Source organism: Homarus americanus, unplaced genomic scaffold, assembly GCF_018991925.1.
Source record: "Homarus americanus isolate GMGI-L3 unplaced genomic scaffold, GMGI_Hamer_2.0 scaffold45698, whole genome shotgun sequence".
Taxonomy (NCBI): Eukaryota; Metazoa; Arthropoda; class Malacostraca; order Decapoda; family Nephropidae; genus Homarus; species Homarus americanus.
Genome location: NW_024735554.1, coordinates 15,468,306 through 15,484,371, shown reverse-complemented (window position 1 = coordinate 15,484,371; position 16,066 = coordinate 15,468,306). Strand labels below are relative to the sequence as shown.

General features: G+C 46.4%; 1 protein-coding gene across 1 annotated transcript; it reads left to right on the top strand.

Annotated features, from left to right (window-relative positions):
• Positions 1-10,414: 10,414 nt before the first annotated feature.
• Positions 10,415-11,159, top strand: LOC121871552 (UPF0746 protein DDB_G0281095-like). The gene is made up of 2 exons (XM_042373997.1): positions 10,415-10,803; positions 11,009-11,159. Exons 1-2 carry the CDS (start codon positions 10,415-10,417, stop codon positions 11,157-11,159), a joined length of 540 nt encoding a protein of 179 aa, XP_042229931.1.
• The last annotated feature ends 4,907 nt before the right edge of the window (positions 11,160-16,066 follow it).

The window sequence follows — 16,066 nt, the reverse complement described above, 5'->3', positions numbered from 1 at the left end:
TGTATTACACAATGACACCACTGGTGGTAGAATCAGTTCATAGACTTCATCCATGACTGACTACAAGCCTGACAACTACTTTCCATACTTCACCAAATGCCTCCACTCACAGACAATTTAGAACCTCAAATGTTACAATTAGATTGCTTTCCTTGCTGTCAAGGAACAAACGAACCCAGACAAAATGGGCTGGGAGACATGTCAACAGCCTGAACCAACACACATCCCCAAACTCCTCACCACTGAAACCAGGACAGCCTGATGAAACCTTTGAATTTCTTAGCCTCACTTTGTTCAATGTTCTTATGAATGCATTAAATTCTTATCACCAGACCCCAGCAATATCTCAATCAGCTACGTTGATGATATTCTTATATTATACTAAAAACTCATCGTGAAATGTAAACCACTCCTGAATCCATAGGGAGCATGCAGCCTGTGAACACCTGGTCTTATCTCCACTGACAAAATTCACAGCCAACAAACAAGCTGGTAACTGCAACGTGGCCCCTGCTAAGTCTTTTCTTGCTCTGTCCCAATGTACAGACTGAACAACCTCATGATCCCACACTGACTAACCTATAATTAACAACTGCATCCATCACAAACTGAATTAGCTATACTACAGCTTGGTTAAATTCATTGAAACCACTGTTACTGACAGTCCCATCATCACTGACTCTCATCTCACTCACTTCTTGCCCTCTTGGTTCCTCGATTCCAGCTTTCTGTCACGCTCTTTGTCTCTGAAGCCACAGACAACATGTGCCTTGTTGACTGGTCAACTGTTGTGATCCTCAAACTCTGCTCAAAATAACCTTAAAACTGTAAACTGTTAGATATGTTTTTGCATGTTCTCATCTACTGCTCACACGCCTGTTCTGTGAACCAAACAAACAATGTAAATGAAAATCTCAGCACATCTCTGACTTTGTAAACCCTATGCTGCATGGGCAAAAAAAAATCTCACACCCACCTCCCCACTCACACACACACACACCCCACTCTCACACCCACCCCTACTCTCACACACACCCCATACTCCTCACACACACCCACTTCTCCACACCCTCCACTCCCACCTCACACCCACCCTCCCACTCCTCACACCCACCCCACTCACACTCCACACCCACCACTCTCTCTCACACACACCTCCCACTCCTCACATACACCTCCAACTCCCACACACACCTCCCCACTCACACCCTCCCCACTCCACACACACCTCCCACTCCCACACCACCTCCCACTCTCACACCCACCCCATACCTCACACCCACATCCTACTCTCACACCCACCTCATACTCTCACACCCACCCACTTCTCTCACACACTCCACCTCCTACTCTCACACCCACCTCCACTCTCACCCACCCCACACCTCACACACCCACCCACCACTTCTCCCCACACCCACTCCCACTCTCACACCCACCCACTTCTCCCACACCACCTCCCACTCCTCACACCCACCTCCCTACTCCCCACACCCACCCCACACTCTCACACCCACTCACCTCCTCTCTCACACCTCACCTCCACTCTCACACCCCACCTCCCTACTCTCACACCCACCCTCACACTCTCACACCCACCCACTTCTCTCTCACACACCCTACCTCCCACTCACACACACCCACCTCCTCCCCACTCTACACCCACCCCACACTCTCACACCCACCCCATTCTCTCACACCCACCTCCCTACTCTCACACACACCCACCTCCTACTCTCACACCCACCTCCCACTCTCACACACATCTACTCCCCTCATATCTCCTACTCTCACACACACTTCCTACTCTCACACCCACCTCCCACTCCACACACACACCTCCCTATTCTCACACCCACCTCCCACTCCTCACACACACCTCCCACCTCACACCCACCTCCTACTCTCACACCCACCTCCCACCACCTCCCCACCTCACATCCACCCTACCTCACACCCACCTCCCACTCTCACACACACACCTCCTACCTCACTCTCACCCCACTCTCACCTCACCTCCTTCTCACACCCACCCCTCCTCACACACACCTCCTACCTCACATCCACCCATTACCTCACACCCACCCACCACTCACACACCTCCCACTCACACACACACCTCCCACTCTCACATCCACCTCCCCACTCACACCCACCTCCCACTCTCACACACACACACCTCCCACCCCCTCACATCCACCCTCCTACCTCACACCACACCTCCCACTCACACACACCTCCTACCTCCTCACTGCTCACCTCCCACCTCACACACACCTCCCACTCCTCACACACCTCCCACTCACATCCACCCCCTACCTCACACCACCTCCTACCTCACATCCACCCCCTACTCTCACACACCACACCCTCCTACTCTCACACACACCTCCCACTCACACACCTCCCACTTCACACACACACACACCCTCCCACTCACATCCACCTCCTACCTCTCACATCCACCTCTACTCTACACACACCTCCTACTCTCACATCCACCCTACCTCACAACACACCTCCCACTCTCACACCCACCTCCTCCTCCACACACACCTCCCACCTCACACACACCCCACCACACACACACACCTCACCACACATCCACCTCCCACCTCACACACACCTCCCACTCACACACACCACCTCCTCACACACCACTCCCCACCACATCCACCCCCCACCTCACATCCCCACACACCCACAACCCCACACCCTCCCACCCCACATCCACCCCACTCCCACACACCCCCTACTCTCACACACACACTCCCATCCACATCCACCTCCCCACCACACACACACCCCACTCCTCTATCCACCCCCACCACATCCCAACCCCACTCACACACACCTCCCACTCCCTCACACATCCAACCCCCACACACACACCTCCCCACCACACACCTCCCACTCTCACACACACACCTCCTACTCTCACATCCACCTCCACTCCCCACAATACCTCACAACACACCCCACACACAACTCCCCACTCTCACATCCACCTCCCTACTCTCACACACACACCTCCCTCACATCCACCCCACAACCTCCCACACACACCTCCCACACACACCTCCCACCCTCACACCCACCCACCACACATCCACCCCCACACATCCACCCCACCCCACATCCATCCCCACCTCACACACAACAACCCCACCTCACACTCAACAACCCCATCCCCACACACCTCCCACCACACCCACCCTCCCACCTCACATCCACCTCCCACCTCACATCCACCCCACTCCCCACATCCACCTCCTACCTCACATCCACCTCCCACCTCACACCCACCTCCCACTCTCAACCCACCTCTCCTCACATCCACCTCCCACTCTCACATCCACCTCCCACCTCACATCCACCAATCCCACACATCCCACTCTCACACACAACAACTCTTACCACCACCTCCCACTCACTCCCTTCTCACACCCACCTCCCACCACCCACACCTCCCACCTCACATCCACCCATTACCTCACACCCACCCACTCACTCCCCACTCACACACCTCCCACTCACATCCACCTCCCTCACATCCACCTCCCACCACATCCACCTCCCACTCTCACATCCACCCCAACCTCACACACCCACCTCCCACTCACACACACACCTCCCACTCTCCCACCTCCACCACCACCTCCCACTCACACCCACCTCCCTACTCTACCACACCTCCCACCTCACACCACCCACATCTCACACCCCACCCTACTCACTCACACACCCCACCACACACCACCTCCTACCTCACATACACACCTCCCACCACACCCACCCACACTCCCACACCACCCCACACCCACCTCCACTCTCACATCCCACCCACCACCTCACACCCACCCCACTCCTCACACACACCCCACTCTCACACACACCCCACCACCACATCCACCCACCACCCCCTACCACCCCCCCCACCTCACACACCCTCCCCACCTCACATCCACCCACTACCTCACACACACTCCCACTCCCCACACACACACCTCCCACTTTCACACCACCTCCCACCTCACACATCCCCACTCACATCCACCTACTACCTCACACCCACCTCCTACTCTCACACACACCTCCCACTCTCACACACACCTCCCACTTCACATCCACCTACTACTCTCACACCCACCTCCCACTCTCACACACACCTCCCACCTCACATCCACCCACTACCTCATACACACACCTCCCACTTCACACACCTCCCCACTCCACACCCACCTCCCACTCACATACACACCTCCTACCTCACACCCACCTACTACTCACCCCGATCTCCCCACTCACACCCACCTCCCACTCTCACACACACCTCCCCACACATCCACCTGCTACTCCCCACCACATCCCACTCTCACACACACACCCTCCCACACACACACACCTCCCACCTCACACACCCACCTGCTACTCCCCACTCACATCTCCTACCACACACACACCTCCCACTCTCACACCCACCTGCTACTCTCACCACATTCCTACCTCACACCACACCTCCTACTTACACACACACCTTTCACTCACACCCACCTACTACTCTACACCGAGCTCCTACTCTCACACCCACCTACCACTCTCAACCGACTCTACCACACCCACCTCCCACCTCACACACACCCTCTTACCTCACACACCCACCCCACACTCCCACCTCCCCTACCTCACACACACCTCCCCACTCTACACACACACACACTTCCTCACACCCACCTACTACTTTACACCCAGCCCTACCTCACACCCACCTACTACTCTCACACCGATCTCCTACTCACACCCACCTCCTACTCTCACACACACCCCTTACTCTCACACACCCACCTGCTACTCTCACTCACATCTCCTACTCTCACACACACACCTCCTACTTACTCACACACCTCCTACTCTCACACCCACCTACTACTCTTACACCCAGCCTCACTCTCACACCCACCTCCTCTCTTACGCTCACCTTTCACACGCTCCATCATCCTTCATATCCACATTCCTTAACCTCTACACATGATCATATCGACAGTCTTGATCACATACTAATCATCTCATCCCAAGACCCACAGCTGTACCTCTCAGTGTTTGGCTTTGTGACCCGAGACAGGCAGACAGACTGACAGACAGACAGACAAAGAAAGAAAGACAGAGAGACAGATAGACAGACAGTTAATTAGATAGGAAGAATGTGTTACCGATGTTAATAGACAGTTTAACAGAACGGTCGAAAATAGAAATTATAAATGTATATAGCAGAGTAGACAGACAGACAGACAGACAGACAGACAGAGGAGAATTAGTGATACAGTGAGACGGTCATAAAAGTGAATCTATTTTCACTTACTGCACATACATTTCAGATGGTCGAGATAAGACTAAACAAAGATCAACATTAATGCAGTAGGTACAGTTTGGTGGGAGAGTAAGAAAGTTTGATCACATGAGACATTCTCCCTAGGTGTTGAGAGTCCAGGAAATAGCTGCCTCTGCCGCTCACCTCATGCACTTCCTGCTATATGTTAATACACCCATTATAACACACACCACAAGGCTGGGTAAATGTTGTAGCTTCTGACAAGTAATATTGGTATCTCTTTCTCTGTCTGTCCGTCTGTCCGTCTCTCTGTCTGTCTGTCTATCTATCAATCTATCTGTCTAGCTATCTAGCTATTTATTTATCCCACTTCTCAATTCGAATGTCTTAACTACGAATAGTCAGCTTAATTTTATTCATAGAACAAGGACAACTTTAGTTCAGCCTGTCCATTATACAACAGGTGGACACTGACCATCACTCTTGGGATAAAAACAAAAGAAAATAGCCTGATCACCCAAGTTCCTTAACGTGTATCTGGTCAAGTACCCCAGAAAATTATGTGAAAAATTATCTGGAACAGCACCTAGATAGGCTTTAGATAAGAACAAAGTAAGGAAAAAAAAAACGACCAAGAGGCAGTGACGCGAGTTCTCAACCGGTTTTGATAAGACCACACAACTCACACAAAAAACCGTGCCATAAAAACCTTTGTGAGTTTATGCGGCACAACTCCTGACAAACACGCTACAAGTTTCTGTAATTGGTCCATTGTCTTTTAGTGGACAATGGCCTCCCGTGTGACCCGCCCGCCGTTCCACAATGCTTAGACTCGACCTCCTGTGTTTGTCGTTGGGTTGAGCGATGGTGTATGGAGGCGGACGATGGCCGAGAGAAGGGGAAGTGTGGGAACCGAACTCGTGAAGGGGCAGGAGCAGTGATTTCCTAAAATGAAATATTGCCTGACCTTGTCGACGAGGTGAAAAAAAATCGTCCGGGTGTGGGACGGAGCGTTCTTGTGCCGCTCTATCCGTCAACCTGTCCGTCCGTCCGTCCTCTCGTCCGACGTGCCCAAGAGAAACCAAGATCCTGCACAGTTTGCCATGTGGTGATGATCTCTCTGTTGTCATTGACCTATTTTATACAATATTTGTTGTAATAAAATAATGAATACTTATTATGAAGGGAAATTTACTTGTGAATATATTATATCCTGTGTTTTAAGGACGACAAGTGATCGTGGAACCCTTCGTGACCGGTGGCGATTCCGGTCGTACAGTTTACCGAGGTTGTTATAATCATGGTCGTGGTTGTTATAATCATAGTCGTGGTTGTTATAATCATGGTCGTGGTTGTTATAATCATGGTCGTGGTTGTTATAATCATGGTCCTGGTTATTATAATCATGGTCGTGGTTGTTATAATCATAGTCATGGTTGTTATAATCATGGTCCTGGTTGTTATAATCATGGTCGTGATTGTTACATTAAGGGTCGTACCTGAGAATATCACAGGTAGAATAAACCCCACACCTAATCTTTAATCTCAATAAACCCAGATTAATCTCACTTAATCAACAGGATTAGAGACCATTAGGAATTTACCACCAATACATTTTCACACTGGATTAATAACAAAACATTTAATCACATTTCCAATAGCTAATGTCTTACGGATATCTTATCAAGTTGTGAGTCTTACATGTCTATATAATTATGTTTTATTCTTACAAATATTTATGGTTCGTTGTGTATTGTATGGTATGGTATTGTATGGTATTGTATGGTAATGTACTGTATTGTACTGTACTGTACTGTTTTTGTTTTTTGTATTGTATTGTATTACATTGTATTGTATTGTATGATGGACCCTTCGTTGATGCCAGGTTCGCTGTCCGGCTGCAGCGATACAGCGGTGGTGCGCCAAGTCCGTAGTCTTGCATAGTTAGGGGTGAGCCAAGTCCGTAGACTTGCATGGTTTTCCATCGTAAATAAAATTGTTAATTAATGCCTTCCTAAAGAAACCATCGACATGCGACCAGGTTTGTTCCACTCTACGATTTTTTTGCGATTTTTCCACCAAGTTTGATGAAAAACGATTGTGCAGTTTCGGCTGCCCAGAACAGACACACACACACAAACAGACAGACAGACAGACAGACACACGCCTGTGTCTATAGTATATTAGATATTAGATAATAACCTAGTGATAATTTTCATTATATTTTCGATTCTATTTTTTAAGAAATCGAATTGATCTGTACCATCACAAATTAATTATAAGTGATGTTATGACCTAAGAAATTAAAGTTAACCTCATGACCGAACCATTCTGCATAAGACTTGGACATCTGAGACAGAATCACATCACTTGTACCATATAAGTACACTAATACCCTCGTAGTTATAACAATAATGCTAGAAAATATTCATTATATTTAGAAAGAGTAATAAAGTAAGAAGGTTAGGTAAAAACAGTGAGAGAGAGATAGAGGAGATAATAAAGGCAGATAAGGGATGAAACGGAGAAATAAACAGCGAGACATACAGATGAGAGACAGAAGAACCAATCAGCTGACAGGTCTCCTCTTAGATAGAAAGATAGATAGATAGATAGATAGATAGATAGACAGATAGATAGATATATAGATAGATAGATAGATAGATAGATAGATATTTAGATAGATAGACAGATAGATAGATAGATAGATAGATAGATAGATGAAAACAACTCCTGATTTATGTACTGTACAGCCCTGTAAATGTATTGAACGTATATCATCATGTCTAAATCAAATGTAAGTTGTATATTTTCAGCCACCGGCTTACGCTCTATCAATAAACCGTTTATTATTATTATTGTTATTATTATTATTATTATTATTATTATTATTATTATTATTATTATTATTATTATTATTATTATTATTATTATTATTATTATTATTATTATAGGTAGATTGATAGACAGACAGACAGACAGACAGACAGACAGACAGACAGACAGATAGATAGATAGACAGACAGACAGACAGACAGACAGACAGACAGACAGACAGACAGACAGTCAGACAGATAGATAGACAGACAGACAGACAGACAGACAGACAGACGAACAGACAGTCAGACAGACAGACAGACAGATAGATAGATAGATAGATAGATAGATAGATGAATAGAGGTGTGAGATATAAGTCAGGTGCGGAGGAGGAACAGCACGTTGATGTCACCACCACCACTACCACCCACACTTCATCATCACCACCATCACCACCGTTAACAACATCACCACCACCACCACCTCCACCATCACTACCACACATTACCACATTCTACCACCACTGCTCATATGATAAGTACCAGGTGCACAATAAACTAGCCGCTATCTGTATCAAAACAAAAAAAATAATATTTATAATGATTTCCAGATCAACCACCACATAACCTCCCCCCACCCACACACATCCCCACACTCCACCTTCATCATCCATTTCTACAACTTTTCCTACCACCTTCATCCCACATTCTCACACCCAACCATCATCACAACTACACAGTCCTACTCACCACCACCACCACCACCACCTCCACCACACTGGCCTTAACTAAGACCAGACAGTTGAAACACATCATTACAGCCTCTAATTGGCAGTAGTAATTAGTGCCTCACGACGTGGATCATTGAGCAGCTGACGACCTATGAGGCAGATAAAGAGTACGTGTGGACTGTCAGGGCTGGTGTTGGCAGGGGTGGGTGTTGAGTGGGTGTTGGCAGGGATAGGTGTTGGCACGACTAGGTGTAGGCAGGGATGGGATGCAAGGCTGGTAATGCGTGGCAGACAGGGTGTTGGCAGCGGTGGGTGGTGGCAGGTGTTGGCAGAGGTGCGTGGTGGCAGGGGCAGGTGGCAGAAGAAGCAGGGGTGGGGTGGCAGGGGATGTCATGCCTCGTTGAGCATCAATGGCAGGCGGTACAGTAGACGGGAACAGCAGCAGTAACGGTGAAAGCATCGACAGCAGCAGTAACGGTGAAAGCATCAACAGCAGCAGTAACGGTGAAAGCATCGACAGCAGCAGTAACGGTGAAAGCATCGACAGCAGCAGTAACGGTGAAAGCATCGACAGCAGCAGTAACGGTGAAAGCATCAACAGCAGCAGTAACGGTGAAAGCATCGACAGCAGCAGTAACGGTGAAAGCATCTACAACAGCAGTAACGGTGAAAGCATCGACAGCAGCAGTAACGGTGAAAGCATCGACAGCAGCAGTAACGGTGAAGCATCTACAACAGCAGTAACGGTGAAAGCATCAACAGCAGCAGTAACGGTGCAAGCATCGACAGCAGCAGTAACGGTGAAAGCATCAACAGTAGCGGTAACGGTGAAAGCTTCAACAGTAGCAGTAACGGTGAAAGCATCGACAGCAGTAACGGTGAAAGCATCGACAGCAGCAGTAACGGTGAAAGCATCAACAGCAGCAATAACGGTGAAAGCATCGACAGCAGCAGTAACGGTGAAAGCATCAACAGCAGCAATAACGGTGAAAGCATCGACAGCAGCAGTAACGGTGAAAGCATCAACAGCAGCAATAACGGTGAAAGCATCGACAGCAGCAGTAACGGTGAAAGCATCTACAACAGCAGTAACGGTGAAAGCATCGACAGTAGCAGTAACGGTGAAAGCATCGACAGCAGCAGTAACGGTGAAAGCATCGACAGCAGCAGTAACGGTGAAAGCATCTACAACAGCAGTAACGGTTGAAAGCATCGACAGCAGCAGTAACGGTGCGAAGCATCGACAGCAGCAGTAACGGTGAAGCATGTTATCCAGCGGTAACAGCAGCAGTAACGGTGAAAGCATCGACAGCAGCAGTAACGGTGAAAGCATCTACAACAGCAGTAACGGTGAAAGCATCGACAGCAGCAGTAACGGTGAAAGCATCGACAGCAGCAGTAACGGTGAAAACATCTACAACAGCAGTAACGGTGAAAACATCTACAACAGCAGTAACGGTGAAAGCATCGACAGGAGCAGTCACAAGATAGTAGTAACGGTAACAGTAATAAAACCTGTATGTTGCATATGAACAAAAATGGCACTAGAACAGCAACAGAAGAAGGAACAGCAACAGAACAAGCAGCGAAGGGGGGACGCAGCAACAACAGATGCAACAATAGAAGCAGTAACAAAAGAATACGTATCAGCAAGAAAAGCAGGAGACGCAGGAACAGCAAAAGGAGGAGCTTCAAATGGAGCAGCAGTAACAGAAGAAGCAGTGACAGAAGAAGCAAAAACAGAAGAAGCAGCAACAACAGAAGAAGCAGTAACAGAAGAAGCAGAAACAGAAGAAGCAGCAACAACAGAAGCAGCAGTAACAAAAGAAGCAGAAACAGAAGAAGCAGCAACAAAAGAAGTAGCAGCAACAGAAGAAGCTGAAAAACAGAAGCAGAAGCACCAGAAGAAGCAGCAACAGAAGCATCAGTAACACACATAAGCAGCAACAACAGAAGCAGCAACAACAGCAGGACCTACAACAGAAGCATCAACAGAAGCAGCAGCAACAGAAGAAGCAGCAACAAGAGAAGCAGCAGCAATAGAAGAAGCAACAACAGAAGAAGCAGCAACAGCAGAAGCAGCAGCAACAGAAGAAGCAAAGAAGAAGCAACAAACAACAAAAGCAAAACAGAAGAAGCAGCAACAGAAGCAGCAACAGAAGCATCAGTAACACACATAAGCAGCAACAACAGAAGCAGCAACAACAGCAGGACCTACAACAGAAGCATCAACAGAAGCAGCAGCAACAGAAGAAGCAGCAACAAGAGAAGCAGCAGCAATAGAAGAAGCAACAACAGAAGAAGCAGCAACAGCAGAAGCAGCAGCAACAGCAAGACAGACAACAGAAGCATCAACAGAAGCAGCAACAGCAATAACAGAAGAAGCATCAACAGAAGCAGCAGCAACAGAAGAAGCAGCATCAACAGAAACAGCAGCAACAGCACCCACCTATTCACCCACTCACTCATTCCACTCAACAACTCACTCACTCAACTTCTCTAATTACTCCACCCACTAAGCCACCCACTCACCCACTTACTCCACCCCACTAACTCACTCACTCAACCCATCCAACCATTACACCCATCCACTCAGCCACTCCACCCACCTACCTACCCACTACAAAAAAATACAATACTAACCCAACCTCACCCACTCCACCCACTCAGCATCTTGACCTTCCCACGTTGGTCACTGGCTCTCAAGAACGTCGATGTGTGATCAGATTATCTCCTAAACATTCTGCCCGCTCGACTCCCCTCATACCTGAGTCTTCCGCCACACAGGTGCTTCTGTGGGAGGCGAGGAGATGTTATTATGGGTATAATAACGAGAGAGAGAGAGAGCTGTCGAAAGATAGAAAGAGAGAGAGAAAATGAGAAAGCTGCTGAAAGGAGACAGAGAAAGAATTAGAGAGAGAGAGAAAAGGAAAGAGAGAGAAAGCTGTAAAGGTAGGGAAAGAAAGAGAAATAAAGAGAGAAAGAACCGGGGAGAGAAAGGGTGGGGGATAAGCCTCAAATTATTATTTTGTGGTATTCGTGGTTTTCTTTTTTTGTAGTAAATTAATAATGAATGTGAGTGATACAAAAACAAGAGAAAACGATCTGACTTTTCTATGTATTTGAGTATTTTCATATGCAAATTATAAATATGGGTGTGAAACAGACGTGAAATACGAACATTTTTGAACAGGTACGGACGAATACGGACATTCTCAAACAGATACGGACGAATACAGACATTCTCAAATAAATACGAGCAAATAGGAACCTTGTCAAACACATACGAGACACCAAACACACGGGGGCACAACCAACGCTGACTCACTTCCCTTATCTTCACTCCTGGTCTGGTCATGGTCTGTCTCTCGCGTTTCTTAAAGTCTATCCCACACATGAAAGATAATGAACGTATGAATTGATCAGCCTCCATTTCATCTTCTTCACAGTCTATCATCACCATCTTTCCGGATCATCGGAGGGAAGGAGGTGAGGGGATGGGTTATCTTTATTCTGTCTGTCTGATAGATCGAGATAAAATTGGATTTTCATTCTCAGATTCCGTAGAGATAACGTGAGATAACTTGTCAATAATCGTAGCTATGATGAGTCCTTGTCGATAATCGTAGATACATATCATGGTAAAAAATTGATTTCTAAGATAACAACAGGTTTCGATATCACGGGTAATGTGGTCTCTCGTGAGGCGATGTGGTGCCTAAGGTCTTGGAAGTAGAGATAAACTGAACTTTTTCTAGTGGCAAATTTTGTTTTGTGTTGTTTTATGTTGTGTTATGTTGTGTTAGGACTTAAGATAATGTATTTGAAGGTGTTGCATTTCCACTTAACATATTGTAATTAGAAGTTGTTGAATAAGACTTGACATGATGTAGTCGACGTCTTACCTGGAATACTAATTGTGAAAATCTATATTGGTAAGGCTATACTGTATAAATTCTTAACATTTGAAAGCTTTTGTGTTGGAGATGACGTGACCTTGTTGTGCTGAAAGATATTATACGCGAAATATTTAACTACAGAGATCGCTTGGGGTAAAATTGTCTTACTTAAGCTTTATAAATCTTAGGTGTATAATGGTCGACTTTTCATCTTTGATTTTATGACCGGTCTTGGCTTCTAAGATATAGAAAAGGTTTTGAATATTGTTGGGTTCTGCTTTCTGAAATAACCTAAACATCTTGTAAGTACTTAGAGATTGTGATTCTTAGTATACAAAAAAAAGACCAATATTTTCCAGTTTATGTTTTTGTTGTGAAGATTATTGTTTCGTCTCGTATCCTTAAAGATTCATACGTTACTTTATCAAATATATGATGTAAAATAACTAAAATAACTACGATTGAAGTTTCGTTGTCATTTCTGAGTTATTTTGGTTATTAGTTGTAAAGACCCTCTAAGTCATTTTTTTTAATTTGTCATGTGTTGGTTTGATCAAGGACAAGAGGCCTATCAAAAAATGAATAGGCGCCTAAGGGGAAAACTACAATATAAGTGTAGAAAATAACAGGAAGAAATTGAAATAACATGTTAGGAATCGACTCACTCACTCACATTAATTCACTCTTAACTCTCTCTCTCTCTCTCTCTCTCTCTCTCTCTCTCTCTCTCTCTCTCTCTCTCTCTCTCTCTTATTAATTAATTCTCTACCCTTCCATCAAAACTTCAGTCTTCCCTTATTCATGGGAAGACTAATGGTCGTGGACCTAAAGGTCGTAGTGTTCCAATGGGTGTGGTGTCTTTATGATTGCGGTGTCCTAATGGTCGTGGCGTCCTAGTGGTCGTGGTGTCTTAATGGTCGTGGTGTCCTTATGGTCGTGGTGTCCTTATGGCCGCGATGTCTTAATGGTGTGGTGTCCTAATGGTCGTGGTGTCCTAAAGGTCATGGCGTCCAAGTGGTCGTAGTATCCTAAAGGTCATGGCGTCCAAGTGGTCGTAGTATCCTAATGGTCATGGTGTCTTAATGGTCATGATATATTTTTGGTTATGATGTGTGAATGGTCGTGGTGTCTTAATGGTCGTGGTGTCCTAATGGTCGTGGTGTATTAATGGTCGTGGTGTCCTAATGGTCGTGGTGTATTAATGGTCGTGGTGTCCTAATGGTCGTGGTGTATTAATGGTCGTGGTGTACTAATGGTCGTGGTGTTTTAATGGTCGTGGTGTATTAATGGTCGTGGTGTCCTAATGTGGTGTATTAATGGTCGTGGTGTATAATGGTCGTGGTGTTTTAATGGTCGTGGTGTCCTAATGGTCGTGGTGTATTAATGGTCGTGGTGTCCTAATGGCCGTGGTGTATTAATGGTCGTGGTGTACTAATGGTCGTGGTGTTTTAATGGTCGTGGTGTATTAATGGTCGTGGTGTCCTAATGGTCGTGATGTCCTAAGTATTTTATCAAGGAGATTTCTTCGTACTAACGAACGTCCTAGCACAACTGTCCACCAGGTGTCCTAGAACGGACACACCTGGACGCAGGAATGTCAGCCAGGAGGCCGTGGACTTTCCCCCCAAGATGTCCGGTTAACCAGCGTGGGAGACTGACTCTCTCTCCTCTGCCTGACCCTACTTGGCTGGGGGAGGGTGAGAGGATATGTGTGTGTGTGCGTGTGTGTGTGTGTGTGTGTGTGTGTGTGTGTGTGTGTGTGTGTGTATTTACGTAACAACAACAATAACTAGAGGTGAAAATTAGAGCAAAATAACCGGAGAAATTATTAGCCTGACTATAATAATATATTTTTGTTCATAAATCAAGATAAAGTAAATACCCTCCATTACATAAAGTAAATCCCTATATTAGATTAAGTAAATCCCTCCATTACATAAAGTAAATCCCTCCATTGAATAAAGAACATCTTCCATTAAATAAAATGAATCCCTGCACACTCCCAGTACCAAGTGCAGGAAGAGTCAGGTGACGTAATGGTAAGGGTTATCGTGAATAATGGCTGGTGGTGTAGGTCAGCCCTAACACAGAGTACAGGCTGGTGGTGTAGGCCAGAACCAACACAAAGCCCAGGTTGGTGGTGTAGGCCAGTACTAACACCAGTACAGGCTGTTCGTGTAGGTCAGCACTAACACACAGTACAGTACAAGCTGGTGGTGTAGGTCAGTACCAACACACAGTAAAGGCTGATTGTATAGTATAGGTCAGCACTAACACACAGTACAGTACAGGTTGGTTGTGTAGGTCAGCACTAGTACACAGTAGAGTACAGGCTGGTGGTGTAGGTCAGCACTAATACACAGTAAAGTACAGGTTGGTGGTGTAGGTCAGCACTAATACACAGTACAGTACAGGCTGGTGGTGTAGGTCAGTACCAACACACAGTAAAGGCTGATTGTATAGTATAGGTCAGCACTAACACACAGTACAGTACAGGTTGGTTGTGTAGGTCAGCACTAGTACACAGTACAGTACAGGCTGGTGGTGTAGGTCAGCACTAATACACAGTAAAGTACAGGTTGGTGGTGTAGGTCAGCACTAATACACAGTACAGTACAGGCTGGTGGTGTAGGTCAGTACCAACACACAGTAAGGCTGATTGTATAGTATAGGTCCAACACACAGTACAACAGGTTGGTTGTGTAGGTCTAACACAGATTGGTGGTGTATAGTATAGTACAGTCAGCACTAACACACAGTACAGTACAGGGTGGTGTAGGTCAGTACCAACACACAGTAAAGGCTGATTGTATAGTATAGGTCAGCACTAACACACAGTACAGTACAGGTTGGTTGTGTAGGTCAGCACTAGTACACAGTACAGTACAGGCTGGTGGTGTAGGTCAGCACTAATACACAGTAAAGTACAGGTTGGTGGTGTAGGTCAGCACTAATACACAGTACAGTACAGGCTGGTGGTGTAGGTCAGTACCAACACACAGTAAAGGCTGATTGTATAGTATAGGTCAGCACTAACACACAGTACAGTACAGGTTGGTTGTGTAGGTCAGCACTAGTACACAGTACAGTACAGGCTGGTGGTGTAGGTCAGCACTAATACACAGTAAAGTACAGGTTGGTGGTGTAGGTCAGCACTAATACACAGTACAGTACAGGCTGGTGGTGTAGGTCAGTACCAACACACAGTAAAGGCTGATTGTATAGTATAGGTCAGCACTAACACACAGTACAGTACAGGTTGGTTGTGTAGGTCAGCACTAGTACACAGTA

Bases quoted from the DNA above. Each gene is read 5' to 3' on its own strand.
- LOC121871552 (XM_042373997.1), top strand. From the start codon at position 10,415: ATGGCACTAGAACAGCAACAGAAGAAGGAACAGCAACAGAACAAGCAG. The intron at 10,804-11,008 runs GTAACACACATA...AAAGCAAAACAG, and splicing joins AAGCAGCAACAGAAGCATCA to AAGAAGCAGCAACAGAAGCA.